Source organism: Tachypleus tridentatus, chromosome 13 (genome assembly GCF_004210375.1).
Source record: "Tachypleus tridentatus isolate NWPU-2018 chromosome 13, ASM421037v1, whole genome shotgun sequence".
In the NCBI taxonomy this organism is placed as follows: domain Eukaryota; kingdom Metazoa; phylum Arthropoda; class Merostomata; order Xiphosura; family Limulidae; genus Tachypleus; species Tachypleus tridentatus.
This window is the reverse complement of record NC_134837.1, coordinates 270,804,673-270,817,848: the sequence shown is the minus strand read 5'-3', so window position 1 is coordinate 270,817,848 and position 13,176 is coordinate 270,804,673. Positions and strand designations below refer to the sequence as shown.

Here is a 13,176-nt window from a genome sequence, read left to right as displayed (position 1 = left end):
GGTAAACTTTTCCATAATTTATGGATCAATGCGTTAGTGTAAGTCTCTCTCACCAGAGTTCTCTGCTGTTCTTTTCCGGTGTTTTTTAAATATTTCTAACTTGATTTATCAACTCCACAAACTACTTCGATTTCTAAAAAAAAATAATTTAAAATATTATTTTTTTCTTTAGAAATTCCTAGGACTGATATTATTACTCAACTAAAGAGAAAACCTAGAGGTAGGTGCTATTATATTTGTATAAAAATAACATAGATATATATTACTATATCAAAATAATTAAAGATGTATGTTAGTATGTTCACATAAAATTGTGTTATCGTATCTTAAGAGTTGTGTTACAATATCAACAGTACTACACATAGGTGTAACTGAATATTAGAAACCTCTATTATAACATAACCAGTACCTTTGTTAGTGAGATTGGATGTTAGAATCCTCTCTGGTAGCAGAACTGTTGGTAGATATAGGAGAAAATAAACACTTTTCAAAGTATGTTCAAATTGTTTTTCTGTAATCGAACACAGTGTTGTAACAAAGAAACTGAAATAATCAGGTTGTATGTACTGCCGAGCATTAAATATTCACCCACACACTGGTGTCTTATTTCAGTTAAGTATGGTCAGAGTGAAATTTTTGTTCTGTGTTTCAGGTAAATGTGGGCAGTGTAGAAAGAGAAAAAGACACGTGAATCAGAGGAAATACTGTAGTCAGAACTATGGTAAGATGAACCACAATAAATACTGTAATCAGAACTATGGTAAAACAAATCACAAGAAATACTGTAGTCAGAACTATGATAAGATGAACCACAATAAATACTGTAATCAGAACTATGGTAAAACAAATCACAAGAAATACTGTAGTCAGAACTATGATAAGACGAATCACAAGAAATACTGTAGTCAGAACTATGGTAAGATGAATCACAAGAAATACTGTAGTCAGAACTATGGTAAGATGAACCACAAGAAATACTGTAATCAGAACTATGGTAAAACAAATCACAAGAAATACTGTAGTCAGAACTATGATAAGACGAATCACAAGAAATACTGTAGTCAGAACTATGGTAAGACGAATCACAAGAAATACTGTACTCAGAACTATGGTAAGATGAACCACAATAAATACTGTAATCAGAACTATGGTAAAACAAATCACAAGAAATACTGTAGTCAGAACTATGATAAGATGAACCACAATAAATACTGTAATCAGAACTATGGTAAAACAAATCACAAGAAATACTGTAGTCAGAACTATGATAAGACGAATCACAAGAAATACTGTAGTCAGAACTATGGTAAGATGAATCACAAGAAATACTGTAGTCAGAACTATGGTAAGATGAACCACAAGAAATACTGTAATCAGAACTATGGTAAAACAAATCACAAGAAATACTGTAGTCAGAACTATGATAAGACGAATCACAAGAAATACTGTAGTCAGAACTATGATAAGACGAATCACAAGAAATACTGTAATCAGAACTATGGTAAAACAAATCACAAGAAATACTGTAGTCAGAACTATGATAAGACGAATCACAAGAAATACTGTAGTCAGAACTATGGTAAGACGAATCACAAGAAATACTGTACTCAGAACTATTAAGACGAATCACAAGAAATACTGTAGTCAGAACTATGGTAAGATGAACCACAATAAATACTGTAATCAGAACTATGGTAAAACAAATCACAAGAAATACTGTAGTCAGAACTATGATAAGACGAATCACAAGAAATACTGTAGTCAGAACTATGGTAAAACAAATCACAAGAAATACTGTAGTCAGAACTATGATAAGACGAATCACAAGAAATACTGTAGTCAGAACTATGGTAAGACGAATCACAAGAAATACTGTACTCAGAACTATTAAGACGAATCACAAGAAATACTGTAGTCAGAACTATGATAAGACGAATCACAAGAAATACTGTAATCAGAACTATGGTAAGATGAATCACAAGAAATACTGTAGTGAGAACTATGGTTAAACTAATCACAAGAAATACTGTAGTCAGAACTATGGTAAGATGAATCACAAGAAATACTGTAGTCAGAACTATGGTAAGACGAATCACAAGAAATTCTGTAGTGAGAACTATGGTAAGATGAATCACAAGAAATACTGTAGTGAGAACTATGGTTAAACTAATCACAAGAAATACTGTAGTCAGAACTATGGTAAGATGAATCACAAGAAATACTGTAGTCAGAACTATGGTAAGACGAATCACAAGAAATACTGTAGTGAGAACTATGGTAAGATGAATCACAAGAAATACTGTAGTGAGAACTATGGTTAAACTAATCACAAGAAATACTGTAGTCAGAACTATGGTAAGATGAATCACAAGAAATACTGTAGTCAGAACTATGGTAAGACGAATCACAAGAAATACTGTAGTCAGAACTATGGTAAGATGAATCACAAGAAATACTGTAGTGAGAACTATGGTTAAACTAATCACAAGAAATACTGTACTCAGAACTATGGTAAGATGAATCACAAGAAATACTGTAGTCAGAACTATGGTAAGACGAATCACAAGAAATACTGTAGTGAGAACTATGGTAAGATGAATCACAAGAAATACTGTAGTGAGAACTATGGTTAAACTAATCACAAGAAATACTGTAGTCAGAACTATGGTAAGATGAATCACAAGAAATACTGTAGTGAGAACTATGGTTAAACTAATCACAAGAAATACTGTACTCAGAACTATGGCAAAACTAATCACAAGAAATACTGTACTCAGAACTATGGCAAAACAAATCACAAGAAATACTGTAGTCAGAACTATGATAAGACCTGACAGAAGAAATACTGTAGTCAAAACTAAGGTAAGACCTGACGGAAGAAGTACTGTAGTCAAAAATATAGAAAAGACAAACCTTTTTGTTTGAACATTCTTTAAAGTACAAAATTAAAACAATTATTCATATTAATGACTTTCAGAAACACAAATACAGTTTTAAATATATTAATTCTACCTTTTATCAATATACATTGAACTCATCCGTTAAGTAAATACAACAGGCTGCATCTTTATACTGGTTCGCTACACTACAGTTTTATCTCCAACACCTGATAATAAACCTTATTATTGGATTCTGATTTTCCTGTAATTATGGTACCGTTCGTATATGTATCTTATAAATCGAAAAAAATTCTCTATTATTATTACATTTCTTCAAATTATCTACACTGTATAAAAATAATTAATATACAGTATGACAAACAACATTGGAGCAGAATATGAAAATAGATAAATATTTATTTTAACCATAGTAATCAAAGCAAGTTGTATATAATAGTTATTAATAAGGGAAAAAAAAACAGTCAGAATAGAAGGAATATTAAATGTTACTATCGACTTACAATTATTCTTGTTACTGACTATATCTGTATTGCAGTATTCCAACAAACAGCGATACTTGTTTTATAGTGTTGTTATTACTGACTATATCTGTATTGCAGTATTCCTACAAACAGCGATACTGGTATTATAGTATTATTACTACTGACATGTCTATGGTGAAGTATTCATAGAAACGGCGATACTGGTATTATAGTATTATTACTACTGACTCTGTCTATGGTGAAGTATTCGTACTAACAACGATACTGGTATAATGGTATTATTACTACCGACTCTGTCTATGGTGAAGTATCCCTACAAACAGCGATACTGGTATTATGGTATTATTACTACTGACATGTCTATGGTGAAGTATTCATAGAAACGGCGATACTGGTATTATAGTATTATTACTACTGACTCTGTCTATGGTGAAGTATTCGTACTAACAACGATACTGGTATAATGGTATTATTACTACTCACTCTGTCTATGGTGAAGTATTCCTACAAACAGTGATACTGGTATTATAGTATTATTACTACTGACTCTGTCTATGGTGAAGTATTCGTACTAACAACGATACTGGTATAATGGTATTATTACTACCGACTCTGTCTATGGTGAAGTATTCCTACAAATAGCGATACTGGTATTATGGTATTATTACTGCTGACTCTGTTTATGGTAAGTATTCCTACAAACACCGATACTGGTATTATAGTATTATTACTACTGACTCATTTTCTGGTAAGTATTTCTACAAACAGCGATACTGGTATTATAGTATTATTACTTCTGACTTTGTCTATGGTGAAGTATTCCTATAAACAGCGATACTGGTATTATAGTATTGTTACTACCGACTCTATGGTGAAGTATACCGACAAACAGCGATACTGGTGTTATAGTATTATTACTACTGACTCTATCTATGGTGAAGTATTCCTACAAACAGCGAAACTGGTATTATAGTATTATCACTACTGACTTTGTTTATGGCGAAGTATTTCTATAAAGAGCGATACTGGTATTCTAGTATCATTACTACTGACACTGTCTATGGTGAAGTATTCCTATAAACACTAATACTGGTATTATAGTATTGTTACTACCGACTAAATGGTGAAGTATACCGACAAACAGCGATACTGGTATTATAGTATTATTAATACTGACTCTGACTATGGTGTAGTATTCTTACAAACAGTGATACCGGTATGATAGTATTATTACTACTGAATCTGTTTATGGTAAGTATTCCTAAAAACAGCGATACTGGTATTATAGTATTATTACTACTCACTCTGTCTATGGTGAAGTATTCCTACAAACAGTGATACTGGTATTATAGTATTATTACTACTGACTCTGTCTATGGTGAAGTATTCGTACTAACAACGATACTGGTATAATGGTATTATTACTACCGACTCTGTCTATGGTGAAGTATTCCTACAAATAGCGATACTGGTATTATGGTATTATTACTGCTGACTCTGTTTATGGTAAGTATTCCTACAAACACCGATACTGGTATTATAGTATTATTACTACTGACTCCACCTATGGTAAAGTATTTCTACAAACAGCGATACTGGTATTATAGTATTATTACTTCTGACTTTGTCTATGGTGAAGTATTCCTATAAACAGCGATACTGGTATTATATCATTATTACTACTGACTCTATCTATGGTGAAGTATTCCTACAAACAGCGAAACTGGTATTATAGTATTATCACTACTGACTTTGTTTATGGCGAAGTATTTCTATAAAGAGCGATACTGGTATTCTAGTATCATTACTACTGACACTGTCTATGGTGAAGTATTCCTATAAACACTAATACTGGTATTATAGTATTGTTACTACCGACTAAATGGTGAAGTATACCGACAAACAGCGATACTGGTATTATAGTATTATTAATACTGACTCTGTCTATGGTGTAGTATTCTTACAAACAGTGATACTGGTATTATAGTATTATTACTACTGACTCTGTCTATGGTGAAGTATTCCGACAAACAGCGATACTGGTATTATAGTATTATTACTACTGACTCTGTCTATGGTGAATTATTCCTACAAAAAGCGATACTGGTATTACAGTATTATTACTACTAAATTTGTCTATGGTGAAGTATTACTATAAACAGCGACACTGGTATTATAATATTATTACTACTGACTCTGCCTATGGTGAGTTATCCCACAAACAGCGATACTGGTATTATAGTATTATTACTTCCGACTTTCTTTTTGGTGAAGTATTCCTACAAACAGCGATATTGGTATTATAGTATTATTATTATGACTCCACCTATGGTAAAGTATTCCTACAAACAGCGATACTGGTATTACAGTATTATTACTACTGACTCTCTCTATGGTGAAGTATTCCCACAAACAGCGATACTGGTATAATAGTATTATTACCACTGACTCTGTCTATGGTGAAGTATTCCGACAAACAGCGATACTGGTATTATACTATTATTACTACTGACTCTGTTTATGGTAAGTATTCCGACAAACAGCAATACTGGTATTACAATATTATTACTACTGACTTTGTCTATGGTGAAGTATTCATACAAACAGCGATACTGGTATTATAGCATTATTACTACGGACTCTGTTTATGGGAAGTATTCCTACAAACAGCGATACTGGTATTATAGTATTATTACTAATGACTCTGTTTATGGTAAGTATTCCTACAAACAGCGATACTGGTATTATAGTATTATTACTACTGACTTTGTCTATAGTGAAGTATTCCTACAAACAGCGATATTGGTATTATAGTATTATTACTACTGACTCTGTCTATGGTGAAATATTCCGACAAAGAGCGATACTGGTATGATAGTATTATTACTACTAAATCTGTCTTTGGTAAGGTATTCCTATAAACAGTGATACTGGTATTATAGTATTGTTACTACTGATTTTATAGTGAAGTATTTTTAGAAACAGCGATACTGGTATTATAGTATTATTACTACTGACTTTGTTTATGGCGAAGTATTCCTATAAACAGCGAAACTGGTATTATAGTATTGTTACTACTGATTTTATGGCGAAGTATTCCTAGAAACAGCGATATTGGTATTATAGTATTATTACTATTGACTCATTTTCTGGTAAGTATTTTTACAAAGAGCGATATTGGTATTATAGTAATATTACTACTGATTTTGTCTATGGTGAAGTATTCCTACAAACAGCGATTCTGGTATTATAGTCTTATTACTACTGACTCTGTCGTTGGTGAAGTATTCCTACAAACAGCGATACTGGTATTATAGTATTATTACTACTGACTCTGTCTATAGTGAAGTATTCTTACAAACAGTGATACTGGTATTATAGTAATATTACTACTGACTCTGCCTAAGGTGAAGTATTCCTACAAACTGCGATACTCGTATTATAGTATTATTACTACTGACTTTGTTTATGGTAAGTATTCCTACAAACACAGATACTGGTATTATAGTATTATTACTACTGACTCTGTTTATGGTAAGCATTCCTACAAACAGCGATACCGGTATTATAGTATTATTACTATTGACTCTTTCTATGGTGAAGTATCCTGACAAACAACAATACTGGTATTATAGAATTATTATTACTGACTCTGTCTATGGTGAAGTATTCCGACAAACAGCGATACTGGTATTATAGTATTGTTACTACTGACTTTCTCTATGGTGAAGTATTCCTACAAACAGCGATATTGGTATTATAGTATTATTATTACTGACTCTGTTTATGGTAATTATTTCTACAAACACCGATACTAGTATTATAGTGTTATTACTACTGACTTTCTCTATGGTGAAGTATTCCTACTAACAGCGATACTGGTATTATAGTATTATTACTCTTGACTCTGTTTATGGTAAGTATTCCTACAAACAGCGATACTGGTATTATAGTATTATTACTACCGACTTTGTCTATAGTGAAGTATTCCTACAAACAGTGATACTGGTATTATAGTAATATTACTACTGACTCTGCCTGAGGTGAAGTATTCCTACAAACTGCGATACTGGTATTATAGTATTATTACCACTGACTTTGTTTATGGTAAGTATTCCTACAAACACAGATACTGGTATTATAGTATTATTACTACTGACTCTGTTTATGGTAAGTATTCCTACAAACAGCGATACCGGTATTATAGTATTATTACTACTGACTCTGTCTTTGGAGAAGTATTCCTACAAACAGCGAAACTGGCATTATAGTATTATTACTACTGACTTTGTTTATGGTGAAGTATTCCTATAAACAGCGATACTAGAATTATAGTATTATTACTATTGACTCTTTCTATGGTGAAGTATCCTGACAAACAACAATACTGGTATTATAGAATTATTATTACTGACTCTGTCTATGGTGAAGTATTCCGACAAACAGCGATACTGGTATTATAGTATTGTTACTACTGACTTTCTCTATGGTGAAGTATTCCTACAAACAGCGATATTGGTATTATAGTATTATTATTACTGACTCTGTTTATGGTAATTATTTCTACAAACACCGATACTGGTATTATAGTGTTATTACTACTGACTTTCTCTATGGTGAAGTATTCCTACTAACAGCGATACTGGTATTATAGTATTATTACTACTGACTCTGTTTATGGTAAGTATTCCTACAAACTGCGATACTGGTATTATAGTATTATTACTACTGACTTTGTTTATGGTAAGTATTTCTACAAACACAGATACTGGTATTATAGTATTATTACTACTGACTCTGTTTATGGTAAGTATTCCTACAAACAGCGATACCGGTATTATAGTATTATTACTACTGACTCTGTCTTTGGAGAAGTATTCCGACAAACAGCGATACTGGTATTATATTATTATTACTACTGACTCTATCTATGGTGAAATATTCCGACAAAGAGCGATACTGGTATTATATTATTATTACTACTGACTCTGTCTTTGGTGAGGTATTCCTACAAACAGCGATACTGGTATTATAGTATTATTACTATTGACTTTGTTTATGGCGAAGCATTCCTATTAACAGCGAAACTGGTATTATAGTATTGTTACTACTGATTTTATGGCGAAGTATTCCTAGAAACAGCGATACTGGTATTATAGTAATATTACTACTGATTTTGTCTATGGTGAAGTATTCCTACAAACCGCGATACTGGTATTATAGTATTATTAGTACTCTCTCTGTTTATGGTAAGTATTCCTAGAAAGATTGATACTGGTATTATAGTATTATTACTACTGACTCTTTCTATGGTGAAGTATTCCTACGAAAACGATACTGGTATTATAGTATTATTACTACTATCTCTGTCTATGGTGAAGTATTCCTACAAACAGCGATACTGGTATTATAGTATTATTACTACTGACTTTGTTTATGGTGAAGTATTTCTATAAACAGCGATACTAGTATTATGGTATTATTACTACTGACTTTGTCTATGGTGAAATATTCCGACAAAGAGCGATACTGGTATTATAGTATTATTACTACTGACTCTGTCTTTGGTGAGGTATTCCTACAAACAGCGATACTGGAATATAGTATTATTACTACTGACTCTTTCTATGGTGAAGTATTCCTACAAACATTGATACTGGTATTATAGTGTTATTACTACTGACATGTCTGTGGTGAAGTATTCCTAGAAACGGCGATACTGGTATTATAGTATTATTACTACTGACTCTGTCTATGGTGAAGTATTCCAATAAACAGCCATACTGGTATTATAGTATTATTACTACTGAGTGAAGTATTCCTGCAAACAGCGTTACTGGTATTATGGTATTATTACTACTGACTCTGTCTATGGTGAAGTATTCCTACAAACTGCGATACTGGTATTATAGTATTATTACTACTGACTCTGTCTATGGTGAAGTATTCCTACAAACAGCGATACTGGTATTATAGTATTATTACTAATGACTCTGTTTATGGTAAGTATTCCTACAAACAGCGATCCTAGTATTATAGCATTATTACTACTGACTCTGTCTGTGGTGAAGTATTCCTACAAACTGCGATACTGGTATTATAGTATTATTACTACTGACTTTGTTTATGATAAGTATTCCTACAAACAGCGATCCTGGTATTATAGTATTATTACTACTGACTCTGTCTGTGGTGAAGTATTCGTACAAACAGAGATACTGGTATTATAGTATTATTACTACTGACTCTGTCTGTGGTGAAGTATTCCTACAAACAGCGATACTGGTATTATAGTATTATTACTTGTGACTCTGTCTATGGTGAAGTATTCCCACAAACAGCGATACTGGTATTATATTATTATTACTACTGACTCTGTCTATGGTGAAGTATTCTTATAAACAGTGATACTGGTATTATATTATTGTTACTACTGATTTTATGGTGAAGTATTCCTAGAAACAGCAATACTGGTATTATAGTATTGTTACTACCGACTAAATGGTGAAGTATACCGACAAACAGCGATTCTGGTATTATAGTATTGTTACTACCGACTCTATGGTGAAGTATTCCTACAAACTGCGATACTAGTATTGTAGTATTTTTACTACTGACTTTGTCTGTGGTGAAGTATTCCGACAAACAGCGATACTGGTATTATATTATCATTACTACTGACTCTGTCTGTGGTGAAGTATTCCTACAAACAGCGATACTGGTATTATAGTATTATTACTACTGACTCTGTTTATGGTAAGTATTCCTACAAACAGCGATACTGGTGTTATAGTATTATTAGTACTGACTTTGTCTATGGTGAAGTATTGCTACAAACAGCGATACTGGTATTATGGTATTATTACTACTGACTTTGTTTCTGGTGAAGTATTACTACAAACACCGATACTGGTATTATCGTATTATTACTACTGACTCTGTCTATGGTGAAGTATTCCTATAAACTGCGATACTGGTATTATAGTATTATTACTACTGACTCTGTCTATGGTGAAGTATTCGTACAAACACTGATACTGGTATTATAGTATTATTACTACTGACATTATCTATGGTGAAGTATTCCAAAAAACAGCGATCCTAGTATTATAGCATTATTTCTACTGACTCTGTCTGTGGTGAAGTATGCTTACAAATATCATTATTGATGTTTTGACAGTTGTAGACCTTCAGTGCAACTTACTAATGTGTGGTTGTAGTTGTTTAACCTTTTCAATTTGTAGTTTTGTTCAAAGAGAGTTGCTGTTTTTTCACTAAGTGTGAAAGCTTCTGACATTTAATGAACATCTTTTGATGTTTGTAGATCACTGTCAAATACTTTGATGTCTTCTGGTAGGGTTAACGTTTGCAGTTTAAAGTTTACAAACGGTGTCACATTTAAATGTGGGTTAATAGCAGAGTTTGTAAGAATTTCAATTTTTTTTTAGTAATTAAATTACCTCTTCGATTTAATATGATACTTGAGTAAAGATGATGTTTATTGTTGCTTGGGAATGATCACGGGTTTGTTTTAAAAAAATGATCATATATTGAAACCGTAGGGTATTTATTGCGGTTAAATTTATCATCGTGGGTTTGTTTTAAAACACTCTTGGTATATTACAGCCTTAATTTATTTATGAAAAAACGGAACACTTTGTTAATGATTAAACAGTGTTCACAAGGATAGCGAAATAAAGATTGTTCTCAAAGAACTCAAATGGTTTGGATTGAATAAAGAAATGAAGTTATTCTCAAGTAATAATCTTTAAGTGATTTCAATGGGGGTAAGAGCTCATATATCATTTAGATATGTTTGTGTACTGTGTTTGTAAGTTGTGTAAATTTGTCTGTGTATGGTATAGCTATCTTGGCTACTGTCTTGACAAGCGAGAGGTATAGCAACAGGTGGCTACGCTTCACTCTTAATATTATCCAAGTTTGGAAGCATGGAGCTATAGTTCTAAGAAGAGGTACCATATTCTTTTGGGTCAGAGTGAGGAACACCAACTGCAAGTGTCCAGAACTTGATATAAGGAAGTCATACCTCATTCTCGGTAACTATCAGAGTTTTGTGTCTAATACTAAAACTTTAAGACACTGATCTGATGTGAAGGTTAATACTATGTCCAACTGATTTGAAATTAATATACACGACTTATATTTAACATTAATGCAGACTATATGTATGGTTCACTATCATTTGAAATGGAATTTTTTTCCATCTTTCACTTCTAGGTAAGGACACAGGCAGAAGGAAGAGACCGGGACTTAGCTTCAGTAAAAGGACGATTGTTATTAAATGGAAGGATAAGCGTATCAAATGGATAAGACGTTTCGACAAGAGAGAGAGAAGCGGTTTGTGCAAGTGATGTTCTGTTGAAATGATGAAACTGAGTTGTTTCTGATGATTGTTTTTTGAATATTCGAAAAACATATTTGTAAAATGTAAATATGTTTCATTATATTATATTAAAAATGTAAATATGTTTCATTATATTAGGTACGTGACTCTTCCCACTTCACATGTCCAGTCACTTAACAAACGTTTCATGATACTAGATGGTTGTCTAAAACATCTAATTTACCAGTTTCGTAATACGAGACGGTTGACTGAAACATCTGATTTGCCAGTTTCATAACACCAGATGGTTGTCTAAAACACCTGATTTGCTAGTTTCATAATACCAGATGGTTGTCTGAAACATCTGATTTGCCAGTTTCATAATTCCAGATGGTTGTCTGAAACATCTGATTTGGTCAGCAACATAACATTTATATCATTTAGAATAATGCTTGTAAAGTTCCTATGCATGTTTCTAAGGAGTGAATTTTAAGTTAATTATAATATTTACATGCAGTGGTGTATTATTAGTAGGTTTAATATACAAGTTTCACAGACAACGATGATGTCAAATGTTTATTAGCGTCAAATTTAATATCAAGTTTCCCAGACAAGGATGATGTCAACTGTTTATTAGCGTCAGATTTAATATCAAGTTTCGAAGACAACGATGATGTCAACTGTTTATTAGCATCAGATTTAATATACAAGTTTCGCAGACAACGATGATGATGTCAACTGTTTATTAGCGTCAGATTTAATATACAAGTTTCCCAGACAACGATGATGTCAACTGTTTATTAGCGTCAGATTTAATATACAAGTTTCTCAGACAACGATGATGATGTCAACTGTTTATTAGCGTCAGATTTAATACACAAGTTTCCCAGACAACGATGATGTCAACTGTTTATTAGCGTCAGATTTAATATACAAGTTTCTCAGACAACAACGATGATGTCAACTGTTTATTAGCGTCAGATTTAATATACAAGTTTCTCAGACAACAACGATGATGTCAACTGTTTATTAGCGTCAGATTTAATACACAAGTTTCCCAGACAAGGATGATGTCAACTGTTTATTAGCGTCAGATTTAATATACAAGTTTCCCAGACAAGGATGATGTCAACTGTTTATTAGCGTCAGATTTAATATACAAGTTTCCCAGACAACGATGGTGTCAACTGTTTATTAGCGTCAGATTTAATATACAAGTTTCCCAGACAAGGATGATGTCAACTGTTTATTAGCGTTAGATTTAATATACAAGTTTCCCAGACAACGATGGTGTCAACTGTTTATTAGCGTCAGATTTAATATACAAGTTTCTCAGACAAGGATGATGTCAACTGTTTATTAGCGTCAGATTTAATATACAAGTTTCCCAGACAACGATGATGATGTCAACTGTTTATTAGCGTCAGATTTAATACACAAGTTTCCCAGA

At 32.4% G+C, this 13,176-nt stretch overlaps 1 protein-coding gene across 2 annotated transcripts in view; it reads left to right on the top strand.

Annotated features, from left to right (window-relative positions):
- Positions 1-12,676, top strand: part of LOC143240293 (netrin-1-like) — a 33,554-nt gene extending 20,878 nt beyond the window's left edge. The window contains exons 3-7 of one of the 2 annotated variants that reach the window (XM_076482512.1): positions 173-220; positions 653-721; positions 11,248-11,439; positions 11,621-11,740; positions 11,886-12,676. In XM_076482512.1, the coding sequence (XP_076338627.1) occupies positions 173-220; positions 653-721; positions 11,248-11,439; positions 11,621-11,740; positions 11,886-11,893 (437 nt within the window). In that variant the 3' untranslated portion in view covers positions 11,894-12,676. The other variant, XM_076482511.1, reaches the window with a different exon arrangement.
- The last annotated feature ends 500 nt before the right edge of the window (positions 12,677-13,176 follow it).